The sequence below is a fragment of the Pan paniscus genome, chromosome 15 (genome assembly GCF_029289425.2).
Source record: "Pan paniscus chromosome 15, NHGRI_mPanPan1-v2.0_pri, whole genome shotgun sequence".
NCBI lineage: Eukaryota > Metazoa > Chordata > Mammalia > Primates > Hominidae > Pan > Pan paniscus.
In genome coordinates this window covers 93,221,446-93,238,403 of record NC_073264.2, presented here as the reverse complement: position 1 = coordinate 93,238,403, position 16,958 = coordinate 93,221,446, and the positions used below count along the sequence as shown (strand labels likewise).

The 16,958-nt window shown below is 41.4% G+C and overlaps 1 protein-coding gene across 8 annotated transcripts in view; it reads left to right on the top strand.

The window, feature by feature from the left end:
- The window catches only part of ATXN3 (ataxin 3), a 43,314-nt gene extending 27,034 nt beyond the window's left edge, over nt 1-16,280 (top strand). For 7 of the 8 annotated variants that reach the window (XM_034938029.3, XM_034938028.3, XM_003832776.5 and 4 more), the window contains 2 exons: nt 8,777-8,913; nt 15,448-16,280. In XM_034938029.3, coding sequence (XP_034793920.2) covers nt 8,777-8,913; nt 15,448-15,542 — 232 coding nt within the window. In that variant the 3' untranslated portion in view covers nt 15,543-16,280. Of the gene's footprint in view, nt 1-8,776 lie in introns of all 8 variants that reach the window. The other variant, XM_063596383.1, reaches the window with a different exon arrangement.
- Nucleotides 16,281-16,958: the final 678 nt, after the last annotated feature.

Here is a 16,958-nt window from a genome sequence, read left to right as displayed (position 1 = left end):
CTGGGGGACAAGAGCGAGACTTCGTCTCAAAAAAAAAGAGAAAGAAAACTTCATGTTAAAGATTACAAGATAAATAATCAGACCCACTGATCCTAGGTCAGAAAACAGAGTCATAGCTGAATCTGACTTACTATTTGCTGTATTTCGTCCATTCTGAGATGCACATAGTTTCACATTTCAATGTCTCTGAAATTGAGAAGCATCTTACAATCATAATTGACAGTATATTAGCAGCACCTATAAATATTGGCTCATTTTACATTTGATGGTATAATGAAGAAAATATTTACCTTTTTTTCTGTTTTGTTTTTAAGTCACAACTCAGAAGTAGATGAAGGAAAATTCTGATCAGCTGACATCCTCTTAATGTGAGATATTTCTAGTCTTTATTCAGCATAGATTAATGGCTAATTATATGTTAAATTTCAAAGTAGTGCTTATTAGTGCTTTTTACTTTTAAGTTTCAAAATTAACTTTTTTATTATAATAAACTCCAAATTTATACAAAAGTAGAAAAACTAGCATACTTCTGTTTATGACCCAGATTCAACAAATACTAGCACACGGCCAATCTTGCTTTTTTTTTTTTTTTTTGAGATGGAGTCTTGCACTGTTGCCCAGGCTGGAGTGCAGTGGCACAATTTCTGCTCACTGCAACCTCTGCCTCCTGAGTTCAAGCGATTCTCCCACTTCAGCCTCCCAAGTAGCTGGGATTACAGGTACACACCACCATGCCTGGCTAATTCTTGTATTTTTAGTAGACACGGGGTTTCACCATGTCTTCCAGGCTGGCCTTAAACTCCTGACCTCAAGTGATCCACCTGCCTCGGCCTCCCAAAGTGCTGGGATTACAGGCATGAGCCACTGCGCCCGGCCCAATCTCGTTTTATAATACTCCCATCTCCCATTTTTTCCACTGTCCCACCTGCAAGTTTGGATTATTTTGTAACAAATCTCAATCATCATATTATTCTATAACCATTTTAATATGTGTCTCTAAAATATGTTAGCTTTATTTTTAACATAGTTAAATGCTATTGTCATAAAATAATAATCATAATAATTAATTGTAATTCTATATCATCAATTATCTAGTTAATGTAAAAAATAAATCTAAGGCCAGGCGCGGTGGCTCACACCTGTAATCCCAGCACTTTGGGAGGCTGAGGTGGGCGGATCACCTGAGGTCAGGAGTTCAAGACCAGCCTGACCAACATGGAGAAACCCCATCTCTACCGAAAATACAAAAAGTTAGCCAGGTGTGGTGGCGCATGCTTGTAATCCCAGCTACTTGAGAGGCTGAGGCAGGAGAATCGCTTGAACCCGGGAGGCAGAGGTTGCGGTGAGCCGAGATCGTGCCATTGCACTCTAGCCTGGGCAAGAAGAGTGAAACTCCGTTTCAAATAAATAAATAAATAAATAAATAAATAAATAAATAAATAATAAAAAATAACTTAAATCTACTTAATTAGAAAAACTAACATTCTAAAAATTTTATTTTAAGAAATATCAAAATTGGCTGGGCACAGTGGCTCATGCCTCTAATCCCTGCACTTTGGAAGGCTGAGGTGGGCCGATCACCTGAGGTCAGGAGGGTCAGGAGTACAAGACCAGCCTGGCCAACATGGCGAAACCCTGTCTCCACTAAAAATACAAAAATTAGCCAGGCATGATGATGGGCACCTGTAATCCCAGCTTCTCAGGAGGCTGAGACAGAAGAATCGCTTGAACCCGGGAGGTAGAGGTTGCAGTGAGCTGAGATCACCCCACTGCACTCCAGCCTGGGTGACAGAGTGAAACTCCGCCTCAGAAAAAAAAAAAAAAAAGAAAAGAAATATAGAAATTAAAGCATACATGGCCAGGCGTAGTGGCTCATGTCTGTAATCCCAGCACTTTGGGAGGCTGAGGCAGGCAGATCACTTGAGGCCATGAGTTCAAGACCAAGCTGGCCAACATGGCAAAAGCCTGTCTCTACTAAAAATACAAAAAAATTAGTTGGGCATGGTGGTGCACACCTGTAATCACAGCTACTTTGGAGGCTGAGGCAGGAGAATCGTTTGAACCCAGAGGTGGAGGTTGCAGTGAGCCGAGATTGTGCCACTGCACTCTATCCTGGGTGACAGAGCGAGACACTGTCTCAAAAAGAAAAAGGCCGGGCGCGGTAGCTCACGCCTGCAATCCCAGCACTTTGGGAGGCCGAGGCAGGCAGATTACGAAGTCAGGAGATGGAGACCATCCTGGCTAATACAGTGAAACCCCATCTCTACTAAAAAATACACAAAAATTAGCTGGGTGTGGTGGCAGGCACCTGTAGTCCCAGCTACTCTGGAGGCTGAGGCAGGAGAATGGCATGAACCCGGGAGGTGGAGCTTGCAGTGAGCAGAGATCACACCACTGCACTCCAGTCTGGGCGACAGAGCGAGGCTCTGTCTCAAAAAAAAAAAAAGAAAGCATACTCTCACCTCCTTCAGTGACTGATGTTAGTATTTTGGCACATTCTTTTTCTGTGACATATACACACTTACCTTGTAAGTGTTGTACTCATTTCCTATGACAGTAAATAGTCTTTGTAACAGGCTGCATGATATTTCATAAAATGAATGGATGTGGCATAATTTATATGTGAGCCTTTTGAATTCTGCTATTATAATTAATATTGCAATGAACAATTCTTATATTGCCTCTATGCCTCAAATGTCTTATCATTTCTTCTAGTTTTTCTGAGGATGTCAGATTATTGGGTTAAAGGATATGAACATTTTTAAGGCCTTGGAACAGATTTCTAAATTGCTTTCCAGAATAATTCCCATGTGATACTTTCACCATGTTTATTTCAGACTTTTTTTTTTTTTTTTTTGAGACGAAATCTCACTCTGTCACCCAGGCTGGAGTGTAGTGGCATGATCTCGGCTCACTGCAACCTCCGCCTCCTGAGTTTAAGTGATTCTTCTGCCTCAGCCTCCCAAGTAGCTGGGGTTACAGGCGAGTGCCTCCATGCCTGGCTAATTTTTGTGTTTTTTGTAGACATGGGGTTTCACCATGTTGCCCAGGCTGGTTTCGAACTCCTGAGCTTAGGCAATCTGCCTACCTCGGCCTCCCAAAGTTCTGGGATTACAGGTGTGCACCACCGCACCCGGCCATCAGAGTTTTTTTTGTCAAAATAAAATGGTCTAAAGACATACATCATAGAGAAACTATAATACAAAATTTACAGGTATATCTAAGAAAAGGAAAGTATATTTAAAGCATAAAAACAAACCACTCTTTTACTTAAAATTTTTTAAAAACTGGATTAAAAATATGAAACTTCCAACAAATTGAGCTTTTTTTTTTTTTTTTCTTTTTTGAGACGGGGTCTCGCTTTTGTCACCCAGTCTGGAGTGCAGTGGCGCAATCTCGGCTCACTGCAACCTCCACCTCCCTGGTTCAAGCAATTCCCCTGCCTCAGCCTCCCAAGTAGCTGGGATTACAGGCGCATGCCACCATGTCAGGCTAATTTTTTTTGTATTTTTAGTAGAGAGCGGGTTTCACCATGTTGGCCAGACTGGTCTCGAACTCCTGACCTCAGGCAATCTGCCAGCCTGGGTCTCCCAACATGCTGGGATTACAGGCATGAGCCACTGCACCCAGCCTGAACTTTTTATAGTAGTAAAGATAATTCAGTAATGTCCAATAATGACTAAGTAAGTTACAACAAGCACAATGTCAGCAATAACTAGTGCTTTTTAGTAAACAGGGTCAGGCAACCTTGTACCCTTTTAAAAATGTTCGAATATCGATATACCTCCTTCCTAATTGGTGGAGGATTGATTGAGGAGGAAAGTGTGCAGTGATGGTTACCAGCTTCAGCCTCTTGGCTTGACTTTGCAAATACTGGTGAGAATTTGGAAAGAGCTTGAGAATACCTTACATAGTCACACGTTGCTGAGAAGAGTTAAGAACTAACTTCTTGATGTTCATTTTTAACAATGGCTTGCATTCAAAACCTTATAGAGCTCATTAGTAGGAGCTAAGAAGCTAATATTTGCCTTTCACTAAAATTCCTGATTACTTAGCCTAGGTAGTTCGTTGTCTCTCTAGGTTCTGTCTTTGGGAGCTTGGCTCTAAGGTTATCAAGCTAACTCTTTCTTCCCTCTCACCCTTCCAAATTGACCCTGGTGCTGATTTGTTATTCATACGATTTTCTAGTTTTTCTTTTCCCTTTTTGAGTATTTGAAGCTTCATACTGAATATAGTAATCATAGTATTCATGCATAAAGAAAATCATAAAGTAATTGCATAAATGCATAAAGTAATCACAGTTTTCATGCATTAAAAAAACTAGTTTCGGCTGGGCGCTATGGCTCACGCTTGTAATCCCAGCACTTTCGGAGGCCAAGGCAGGCGAATCATCTGAGGTCAGGAGTTCGAGACTAGCCTGGCCAACATGGCGAAACCTCTTCTCTACTAAAAATACAAAAAAATTAGCCGAGTGTGGTGGTGGGCGCCTGTAATCCTAGCTATTTGGCAGGCTGAGGCAGGAGAATCACTTGAACCTGGGAGGCAGAGATTGCAGTGAGCCGAGGTTGTGCCATTGCACTACAGCCTAGGCGACAAGAGCGAGACTCCATCTCAAAAAAAAAAAAAAAAAAAAACTCCCTATTACAGATTCATAATTTATGAGTCATTAAATAATATTTTCAAGCCATGACATTTTTTCCAGCAGTAGTCTCTAAATCTGTTTTACCATCATAAAACCCCAAGCAAAACTCTACGACATCAGCTGTGTCACTGTAAAACCTGCCTTAACTCACATAAGCATGAAATTAAGCAATGTGTGTGAAACTATTTTATAAACTGTAAAGTATTCCATACATACATTTTGGCAGTTATTAATGTCTTCTCTAGGTGTGGCTTTGAAATGGATGCAGATTCTTTCTGTTACAAAAAATATAAGTTGCAAATGTTCTATAACAAGGAGAGACACAAATATTTTCATGGACATGGATTGCTATGAGTGTTTGATTGCCTAATACTTGAGCCACCACTTCAGTGATACGGTATAATTTATCAAACAGTGTTGAGAAACAGAAACTACTGGGGATGTTTTAAAGAGGAAAGTACTTAATATAGAAATTAGGGGTTTACATAATCTTAAGAAAGGATGAAGGTGCAGCTCTTAGCCAGGCCTCCAGAGTACCACAAACCAACTTGCAGGAAGAGCTGTAACCACTGCCCCAGTTGGGACTGGGTAATGAGGATATTAAATTTAAGAACATACTGCTATAGCAATGATCCTTGGCATAGAAAGCTGCCACCACAATTGCCTAGAGATGGGAACATGAAGTCTGGCCCCCATTGCAACAGCAGTGAAGCAGAATTTTGGGACTGGCATCTCCCAAATGGCTTTGCTTGCCACCAGAGAACAACCAAAGTGGAGGGAGATGGCTAGGCCTCATTTCTGCCTATTTTATTTTATTTTTTGAGACGGAGTCTTGTCTGTCGCCCAGGCTGGAGTGCAGTAGTGTGATCTCGGCTCACTGCAGCCTCCGCCTCCCAGCTTCAAACAATTCTCCTGCCTCAGCCTCCTGAGTAGCTGGGATTACAGGCACCCGCCACTGTGCCCAGCCAATTTTCTTATTTTTAGTAGAGGTGGGGTTTTGCCACGTTGGCCAGGCTGGTCTTGAACTCCTGACCTCAGGTAATCTGCCCACCTCAGCCTCCCAAAGTGTTGTGATTACAGGTATGAGCCACCATGCCTGGCCCATTTCTGCCTTTTTTTTTTTTTTTTTTTTTGAGATGGAGTCTCACTCTGTTGCCCAGACTGGAGTGCAGTGGTGCAATCTTGGCGCATTGCAACCTCTGCCTCCCAGTTTCAAGCAATTCTCCTGCTTCAGCCTCCTGAGTAGCTGGGACTACAGGTGTGTAGCACCACACCTGGCTAATTTTTGTTTTTGTTTTGTTTTTTTTTGAGACAGAGTCTCACTCTGTCACCCAGGCTGGAGTGTAGTGGCATGATCTGGGCTCACTACAACCTCCACCTCCCGGGTTCGAGCAATTCTCCTGCCTCAGCCTCCAGAGTAGCTGGGATTACAGGTGCGCGCCAACACACCTGGCTAATTTTTTTGTATTTTTAATAGAGATGGGGTTTCACCATGTTGGCCAGGCTGGTCTCGAACTCCTGACCTCGTGATCCGCCCGCCTCGGCCTCCCAAAGTGCTGGGATTACAGGCATGAGCCACCGTGCCCAGACAATGTTTGTATTTTTAGTAGAGACAGTTTCACCATGTTGGCCAGGCTGGTCTTGAACTCCTAACCTCAGGTGATCCGCCTGCCTTGGCCTCCCAAAGTGCTGGGATTACAGGCGCAAGCCACTGTGCCTGACCCATTTCTGCTTTTTAAAGCTCATGTGAGCACTTAATTTGTAACCAGAATCCTACTTGTAAAATAATCTAAGACATGTAGCTTTTAGCTTTGTAACCTCTATAATATTGATGGCACAGTGGGAGTGGATGCTGAGTACCACTTGAACATGTTCCACCTCAGTGTCTTCACAGCTGGAAGGTGTCTACATTGTTTCAAGGTGGACAATTGATTTACTTCTCATTTTTCATAAACTAAAAGTAGAATAAAGGCTATTCCTCTAAAATTGCTATCTCACCTGTCACTCCCTTGCATTCTCACATACCTTCTTGAGTGGAGGGGAAGAGGGCATGGAGTGATAGCGGATGTGCCAGGAATTCTCCATAACTCAGTCCGTCCCTCTTGTGCTATGTTGCAGCATCAGGATTTGCTAATGGGAGGATACGTCCCTCTTGTGCTATGTTGCAGCATCAGGATTTGCTAATGGGAGGATACTGCCCTTACGTGCATCATTAGCCATGCACACTAAGGTCTTACACCTACACACAGGTCAGTATTCTGGCTCAGAGACCAACAGGGAGAAATTGCAGTTCTCATTAGTTGAACTTTCTTTATTGTTCACAGTTTTAAAACACAAAATTGAGAGGAACTCTATAAAAAATGTGCCATTCTATTAATAATTGTTGCTGGTAATTTAAAAATCCTGGTTCCTTTTCAAATTCTTATATACCTTTTTTTTTTAAAACACTTGAGCTTAGCCAAAAGACCGAGAAGCAATCTTTTTTTTTTTTTTTTTTTTTTAACCTATAGCTTCTTACTGAGATTGTCAGCTGTTTGTAAGTTTTGGTTTTTGGTTTTCTGTGTTTGTATTTACATATATGAAATATAGATTGAGTATCCCTTATCCAAAATGCTTAAGACTGGAAGTGTTTTAGATTTGGGGTTTTTTAGGATTTGTGAATATTTGCACTATACTTACCAGTTAAGCATTCCAAATCCAAAATCTCAAATCTGAAGTGCTCCACTGAGCACCTCTTTTGAGTATCATGTTGGTGCTCAAAAAGTTTCTGATTTTGGAGCATTTGGATTTCTGATTCTCGGATTTAGGATGCTTGACCTGTAATTTCAGATTTACATAAAAGCAGAAATAGTACACAGAGCTCCTTATATCCTTCACCCAGATTCCCCAATTATTGGCCTTTCTGAACCATTTGGGAATAATATGCAGATATGATTTTCCATTATGTCTCAGTTGTTCAGTGTATATTTTCTAAGTACAAGAATATATTCCTACATATTTACATCATAACCGTCATGTTTAAACATTTTAAAATGGGGATTTGTATTACATTGTTTCTCTTTTTGAAAAAATTACAGAGGAGCTTAATGCAATCAGTATTACTTAAAATCTGATAATGTGTGTTAAATAGTAGTTTTCATTTATTTCATTTATCAGGTGTTCAGTGAATGCTTACTATGTAACAGTACAGTTATCAGCACTGGGGAAATAGATGAACAAGATAAGATTTGCACTTTCATTAGCTTACATGCCATAAAGAGGGAAATAAAGAGAACACCAGATGATGATAAGTTTATGCTGAGAATTAAAATGAAGTGATGAAATAATGGGAATGTCAGGTGGCTACTTTTGGTGGGATGGTCAGGAAAGGCATCTCTGGGGAGATAAATTTTAAGCTCAGACCTGAGTGAAAAGAATGAGCCAGCCATGGAAACATTATGTTAACTCACATGGTAGTTTGAAATGCTTTATCTGATCAAAGGTACTTATTTTTGGTGACTTTCAACAATATTAAGGGTCTGTAAACCAACACTCATTTGCATAAGAATAACTACCAGTGAATCTTTTTGTATGATAGGTTTTTTGTTTGTTGTATTTTTGAGACAGACTCTCGCTCTATCGCCCAGGCTGGAGTGCAGTGGCGCGATCTTGGCTCACTGCAACCTCTACCTCCCCGGTTCAAGTGATTCTCCTGCCTCAGCCTCCCAAAGTAGCTGGGATTACAGGTGCCTGCCACCACGCCTGGCTAATTTTTGTATTTTTAGTAGAGATGGGGTTTCACCGTGTTGTCCAGGCTGGTGTCAAACTCCTGACCTCAAGCCATCCACCCGCCTCGGCCTCCCAAAGTGCTGGGTGTGAGCCACCACTCCTGGCCATGATAGGTTATTTTGTGATGAAAATACCTACCTCTTAATTTGTCTGATAAATTTAAATTTTATGTCTAGATTTCCTAAGATCAGCACTTCCATATTTTAAAGTAATCTGTATCAGACTAACTGTTCTTGCATTCTTTTAATACCAGTGACTACTTTGATTCATGAAACAATGTATTTTCCATATGAATAGTTTTTCTCATGGTGTATTTATTCTTTTAAGTTTTGTTTTTTAAATATACTTCACTTTTGAATGTTTCAGACAGCAGCAAAAGCAGCAACAGCAGCAGCAGCAGCAGCAGCAGCAGCAGCAGCAGCAGCAGGAGGACCTATCAGGACAGAGTTCACATCCATGTGAAAGGCCAGCCACCAGTTCAGGAGCACTTGGGAGTGATCTAGGTAAGGCCTGCTCACCATCCATTATGTTCACTACCTTCACACTTTATCTGACATACGAGCTCCGTGTGATTTTTGCTTTACATTATTCTTCATTCCCTCTTTAATCATATTAAGACTCTTAAGTAAATTTGTAATCTACTAAATTTCCCTGGATTAAGGAGCAGTTACCAAAAAAAAAAAAAAAAAGCTAGATGTGGTGGCTCACATCTGTAATCCCAGCACTTTGGGAAACCAAGGCAGGAGAGGATTGCTAGAACATTTAATGAATACTTTAACATAATAATTTAAACTTCACAGTAATTTGTACAGTCTCCAAAAATTCCTTAGACATCATGAATATTTTTCTTTTTTTGAGATGGAGTCTTGCTCTGTCACCCAGGCTGGAGTGCAGTGTCGCGATCTCGGCTCACTGCAAGCTCCGCTTCCCGGGTTCATGGCATTCTCCTGCCTCAGCCTCCTGAGTAGCTGGGACTACAGGTGCCCGCCACATCGCCTGGCTAACTTTTTGTATTTTTAGTAGAGACAGGGTTTCACCGTGTTAGCCAGGATGGTCTCAATCTCCTGACCTCATGATCCACCCGCCTCGGACTCCCAAAGTGCTGGGATTACAGGCGTGAGCCATCGCGTCCGGCCAGAAATCATGAATATTAGTAGGTGAAAAATAAACACATTTTACCACCTGGAAAATGAAAAATACTTGACTATAATCTAAATAACAATGGGCAGTGCAGAGTTACTTTCCAGGTCTCGGTTTAAATATGTCTTAAACTTTGGCCAATTAGTAGTAGAAGTTGAGAGAAAAAGTAACTATCTGACAAAGAAATTATAAGCAGAATATATAAAGAACTCTTAAAACCGAATAATCAGAAAACAACTCAATAAAAAGGTGAAGGATTTGAAAAGATATTTCACCAAATAAGACATAGGGATGACAAATAAGCACATGAAAATACTCTCAGCATCACTAGTCGCAGGGAAATGCACGATAAAACCACAGTGAGATACCATGGCACCCCTGTAGGTATGGCTTTAATGAAGAAATAAAACTGACAATACCAAGTGTTGGTAAGGATCCAAGCAGCTGAGACTCATATACTGTTAATGGGAATGTAAAAGTGTACAGCTTTGGAAAACAGTTTGGCATTTTTTTGATAAATGTATACTTAGCCATGTGATCCAGCAGTCCCAATCATGTATATATAAGCAAGAGAAAAGAAAACTTAGGTTCACATAAAAACTTATATCAAATGCTTATAGCTGACCAGGCATGGTGGCCCATGCCTATAATCCCAGCACTTTGGGAGGCCGAGGTTGGCAGATCACCTGAAGTCAAGTGTTCGAGACCAGCCTGACCAACATGGCAAAACCCTGTCTCTACTTAAAATACAAAAATTAGCCAGGCGTGATGGCGGGCACCTGTAGTCCAGCTATTCAGGAGGCTGAGGCAGGAGAATCACGTGAACCCGGGAGGCAGAGGTTGCAGTGAGCCGAGATCGTGCCACTATACTCCAGCCTGGGTGACAGAGCAAAACTCTGTCTCTAAAAAAACAAACAAAAAAAAGGCTGGACACGGTGGCTTACGCCTGTTATCCCGGCACTTTGGGAGGCCAAGGCCGATGGATCACCTGAGGTCAGGAGTTCAAGACCAGCCTGGCCAACATGGTGAAACCCCATCTCTACTAAAAATACAAAAATTTGCTGGGCATGGTGGTGGGCACCTGTAATCCCAGGAGGCTGAGGCAGGAGAATCACTTGAACCCGGGAGGCGGAGATTGCAGTGAGCCAAGATTGTGCCATTGAACTCCAGCCTGGGTGACAAGACCGAAACTCCATCTCAAAAAAAAAAATAAAAAAAGATTATAGCATCTTTATTCATCATTGCCCAAAATTACAAACTGCGTAAATGTAGACCTTCATTTAGTTAATGAATGCACAAACTGTGGTATATCCAAACAATTGAATAAAAAAAGGGATGAACTGGTACTTTTTTCTATTTCTCCTGTTTAAGTACAGCCAAAACACCTCAACATTTGTATAAAACATGAGCTGGGCTGGGCGCGGTGGCTCACACGTGTAATCCCAGCACTTTGGGAGGCTGAGGCGGGTGGATCACCTAAGGTTGGGAGTTCAAGACCGGTCTGACCAATGTGGAGAAACCCTGTCTCTACTAAAAATACAAAATTAGTCGGGCATGGTGGCACATGCCTGTAATCCCAGCTTCTTGGGAGGCTGAGGCAGGAGAATTGCTTGATCCCGGGAAGCGAAGGTTGCAGTGAGCTGAGATTGCACCATTGCACTCCAGCCTGAGCAACAAGAGCAAAACTCTGTCTCAAAAAGAAAAAAAAACCATTCAGCTGAATCTCAAAGGCAGAGAGAAGACAGACTGGCTAGGGACCTTGGAACCAGAGGAGCAGTGTGGTGGGGAGTGGACTGGATTTTCTTTTTGCCTCGTTTATCCTGGACTTGGTGCTGGAGAAGCTATGGGCTCAGACCAAGAGAAAACCCCATGAAAAGCCTGCTCTCTCTAGCCAAAAGAGGCAGCCTAGCAAGATAAAAACCTTCAGATAATAAGCACTTGACTCCAGTCAAACAAAACAGAATAAACTGGCCCCATTCACCCCTGTCAGCAAAGGCCAAGTGGGAGCCAAGATATGTACCCCAACCTGGAAGTCATAAGGTACACTTCTCCCCTTTCCCAGCCAAGGTGGTGTTAGAGAAGGCTGACTGGGGAGCTGGGATTTTCATTCCCTCCAGGAGGTGATAACACTCCTTTCACATGGTGTCAATGGTCACAAGGAGGCTGAACTTCCACCCAATAATACATAGGCATCTCTCTGGCTCCTATATGGGTGATGTTGGAGAAGAGGCCGAGTAGAGAATCCAGACTGTTGCTGACACCCAGCAGTAACAAGGACACCTCCACAATGTCCGTGGAGGCCACGTGGAGATCAGTAACAAGGCACTGCTCTCCCTCCCAGTCAGAGAGATGTCAGTGGAGGACTAGGGGGCTAGAACTCCCATGTGCGTTCAGCAGTAATCCCCATGACCGCCACTCCTTGTCATCACAGGCCTTGAAGAAACCTGGACTTTCACTCCCCTCTGGTTGTAGCGAGGTGGCACTCCCTTTTCCCTGCTGCCAGTGCTGTGTCAGAGGAGGCTTGCTAAATTGGAAGATGTAAATAAGATTCACATTCTCATAACATAATACCCCAAATTTTCAAGATTTAATTGAAAATCACTAAGCTGGGCATGGTGGCTCACACCTGTAATCCCAGCACTTTGGGAGGCCAAGGTGGGCCAAACACTTAAGGTCAGGAATTCAAGACCAGCCTGGCCAGCATGGTGAAACCCTGTCTCTACTAAAAATACAAAAATTAGCCAGGCGTGGTGGCACATGCCTGTAATCCCAGCTACTGGGGAGGCTAAGGCAGGAAAATCACTGGAACCTGGGAGACGGAGGTTGCAGTGATCCAAGATCGCATTAGTGTACTGCAGCCTGGGCAACAGAGCAAGACTCCATCTAAATTTGTGTCAGGATTCCCAGAAGGAGATGAGAAAGGGTGGGGCTGAAAAAAATTGGGGAAGAAGTCATGGCTGAAAATTTCCCAAATTTGGCAAAAGTCAGAAACCTACAGATTGAAAAAGCTGAATGAAGCTCAAATATGATAAACTCAAAGAAGTTCACACAGAGACACATCACAGTCAGATTTCTGAACACTGCAGACAAAAAATGAAGATCTCGAAATTAGCAAGAAATGACCTTACCTAAGCAATTTGAATGACAGCAGATTTCCCATCAGAGATCATAAAGGCCAGAAGGAAGGGGTACATACAACATTTTTTCTAGTGCTGAAAGAAAAAAACGCTAGGCTGGGCATGGTGGCACACACTGTAATCCCAGCACTTTTGGAGGCTGAGGCAGGCAGATCACCTGAAGTCAGGAGTTCGAGACCAGCCTGGCCAACATGGGGAAACCCTGTCTCTACTAAAAATACAAAAATTAGCCAGGTGTGGTGGCGCGCACCTGTAATCCTAGCTACTTGGGAGGCTGAGGCAGGGGAATCGCTTGAACCTGGGAGGCGACGGTTGCAGTGAGCCAAGGTCATGCCACTGCACTCCAGCCTGGGCAGTTGAGCGAGACTCCATCTCAAAAAAAAAAAAAATTATCCAGGCTTGGTGGTGGGCGCCTATAGTCCCAGCTACTTGGGAGGCTGAGGCAAGAGAATTGGTTGAACCCAGGAGGTGGAGGTTGCAGTGAGCCAAGCTCATGCCACTGTACTCCAGCCTGCGTGACAGAGCGAGACCCTGTCTCAAAAAAAAAAAAAAAAAAAAAAAACAAGAAAAAAACTCTAAACCCAGAGTTACATATCCAGTGAAATATCCTTCAGGAGTGAAGGGAAAATTAACAATTTGTCTTCAGGAGACCTACCCTAAAAGAATGGCTAAAGGAATTTCTCTAAACAGAAAAGAAATGAGAAAAGAAGTAATTTTGGAACATCAGGAAGGAAGAAAGAATAATAAAAAGAGTAAAATGTGGGTAAACACAATAGACTTTCCCCTCCTTTTGAATTTTCTAAATTGTATGATGGTTGAAGCAAGAATTATAGCACTGATTTGGTTTTCAGTATATATATTGGAAATATTTAAGGCAATTATGTTACAAATGAAGGAGGGTCAAAGGATATAAAGGGAGGTAACCTTTCTATATTTCTTTTGTACTGATGCAGGCACTTTGGAAAATAATTTCGCTATTTGTTTAAAAACTGAACATACCCTGACCATATGACATAGCATCTATACTCCTGGGCATTTATCCCAGAGAAACAGAAATTTATTTATTTATTTATTTTTAGTATTACACTCTGTAAGTGCTGTAATACTAGCACTTAGGGAGGCCGAGGCAGGCAGATTGCTTGAGCCCAGGAGTTCAAGACCAGCCTGGGCAATGCTGCACAGTCAAAAAAGAAAAACAAACATTTAGAAAACTATTTTAAAAGTCTTTAATTGCTGAATGCCTCTTTGGCTAATATTTGGAAGATCATTATTATTATTATTTTTCTTTTTTAGGCAGAGTCTCGCTCTGTCACCGAGGCTGGAGTGCAGTGGCGCCATCTCGGCTTACTGCAACCTCTGCCTCCCGGGTTCACGCCATTCTCCTGCCTCAGTCTCCCGAGTAGCTGGGACTACAGGCGTGTGCCACCATGCCCGGCCAATTTTTTGTATTTTTAGTAGAGATGGGGTTTCACCATGTTAGTCAGGATGGTCTCCATCTCCTGACCTTGTGATCCGCCCACCTCGGCTTCCCAAAATGCTGGGATTACAGGCGTGAGCCACTGTGCCCAGCCTGGAAGATCATTATTTAGTCCTACAGCTGACACATTGTTCCACTGACGCAATTGCCCAGGCTGGTCTTGAACTCCTGGGCTCAAGCAATCTGCCTGCCTCGGCCTCCCTAAGTGCTAGTATTACAGGCTTGAGCCACTGTGCCCAGCCAAAAATAGAAATTTATATTCTCACAAAAACATGTACATGAATGTTTATAGCAGCTTTACTTGTCATAATCAAAAACTGGAAACAACCAAAATGTCCTACAGTGAAACAAACTGTAGTACATCCATAGCATGTAATACTCTACTGTCAGGATTAAAAAGAAACCCACTGTTGGCACAGGCAGCACTGTGGCTGGATCTCAGGGGCATTATGCTGAGTGCAAAAAAGCCTCAAAGGGTCTTACACTGTATGATTCCACTTGTTCAACTAAAAATGACAGCTGTATAGAGATAGAGAACATATTAGTGGTTGCCACTAGTTAGAGAAAGTGGGTAAAAGAGAGGTGGGTGGGAATATAAATCGATAGAAGGGAGATCTTTGTGGTATTATAACACTTCTATGTCTTGATTGTAGTGGTGGTGGTTACATGAATACACATGTGTGATAAAATGCCATGTAGAACCGAACTACATATAACGTGCCAATGTCAATATCTAGGTTTTAGTTTGATCTTTAGTTACATAAGATGTAACTATTGGGTGAAATTGGGCAAAAGAGTACACGAAACCTCTCTTAAATATCTTTGCAACTTCCTTTGAATTGACAGTTTTTCAAAATAGAAAGTTGGGTTTTTGTAAATACATGAATTGTTGATATACACAACAAGTCTCAAATGCATTATGCTAAGTGAAAGAAGCCATATTCAAAAGGCTACATACCTACTGATGCCTTTTATATGACGTGCAGGAAAAGATAAAACTGTAGGACAGAGAATATACTGGTGGCTATCTGGGATTAGGAATTGGGGATTGACCACAAAGGGGCAGCATGGGGGAATTTTCTGGGGCAGTGGAATGGTTGTGTATCTTGATGGTGTATTTGTCAAAATATGTAGAACTATAAAAGTAAATTTTGCTTTATATGTATTAAATCAAAAAAAGAAACTCGTGCTCAAATAGAAATACATTTTCTGAGAACTTACCTTTTGATGACTTTGAGAATTTTCTGGAAATTTTAAAGAAATGTGGTTTTGTTTCCCAACAGGTGATGCTATGAGTGAAGAAGACATGCTTCAGGCAGCTGTGACCATGTCTTTAGAAACTGTCAAAAATGATTTGAAAACAGAAGGAAAAAAATAATACCTTTAAAAAATAATTTAGATCTTCATATTTTCCAACATTATCCTGTGTGATTACAGCATAGGGTCCACTTTGGTAATGTGTCAAAGAGATGAGGAAATAAGACTTTTAGTGGTTTGCAAACAAAATGATGGGAAAGTGGAACAATGTGTCAGTTGTAGGACTAAATAATGATCTTCCAGATATTAGCCAAAGAGGCATTCAGCAATTAAAGACATTTAAAATAGTTTTCTAAATGTTTCTTTTTCTTTTTTGAGTGTGCAATATGTAACATGTCTAAAGTTAGGGCATTTTTCTTGGATCTTTTTGCAGACCAGCTAATTAGCTCTCGCCTCAGGCTTTTTCCATATAGTTTGTTTTCTTTTTCTGTCTTGTAGGTAATTTGGCTCACATCATGTAATAGTGGCTTTCATTTCTTATTAACCAAATTAACCTTTCAGGAAAGTATCTCTACTTTCCTGATGTTGATAATAGTAATGGTTCTAGAAGGATGAACGGTTCTCCCTTCAACTGTATACCGTGTGCTCCAGTGTTTTCTTGTGTTGTTTTCTCTGATCACAACTTTTCTGCTACCTGGTTTTCATTATTTTCCCACAATTCTTTTGAAAGATGGTAATCTTTTCTGAGGTTTAGCGTTTTAAGCCCTACGATGGGATCATTATTTCATGACTGGTGCATTCCTAAACTCTGAAATCAGCCCTGCACAAGTACTTGAGAATAAATGAGCATTTTTTAAAATGTGTGAGCATGTGCTTTCCCAGATGCTTTATGAATGTCTTTTCACTTATATCAAAACCTTACAGCTTTGTTGCAACCCCTTCTTCCTGCGCCTTATTTTTTCCTTTCTTCTCCAATTGAGAAAACTAGGAGAAGCATAGTATGCAGGCAAGTCTCCTTCTGTTAGAAGACTAAACATACGTACCCACCATGAATGTATGATACATGAAATTTGGCCTTCAATTTTAATAGTAGTTTTATTTTATTTTTTCTCCTATGACTGGAGCTTTGTGTTCTCTTTACAGTTGAGTCATGGAATGTAGGTGTCTGCTTCACATCTTTTAGTAGGTATAGCTTGTCAAAGATGGTGATCTGGAACATGAAAATAATTTACTAATGAAAATATGTTTAAATTTATACTGTGATTTGACACTTGCATCATGTTTAGATAGCTTAAGAACAATAGAAGTCACAGTACTTAGTGGATCTATAAATAAGAAAGTCCATAGTTTTGATAAATATTCTCTTTAATTGAGATGTACAGAGAGTTTCTTGCTGGGTCAATAGGATAGTATCATTTTGGTGAAAACCATGTCTCTGAAATTGATGTTTTAGTTTCAGTGTTCCCTATCCCTCATTCTCCATCTCCTTTTGAAGCTCTTTTGAATGTTGAATTGTTCATAAGCTAAAATCCAAGAA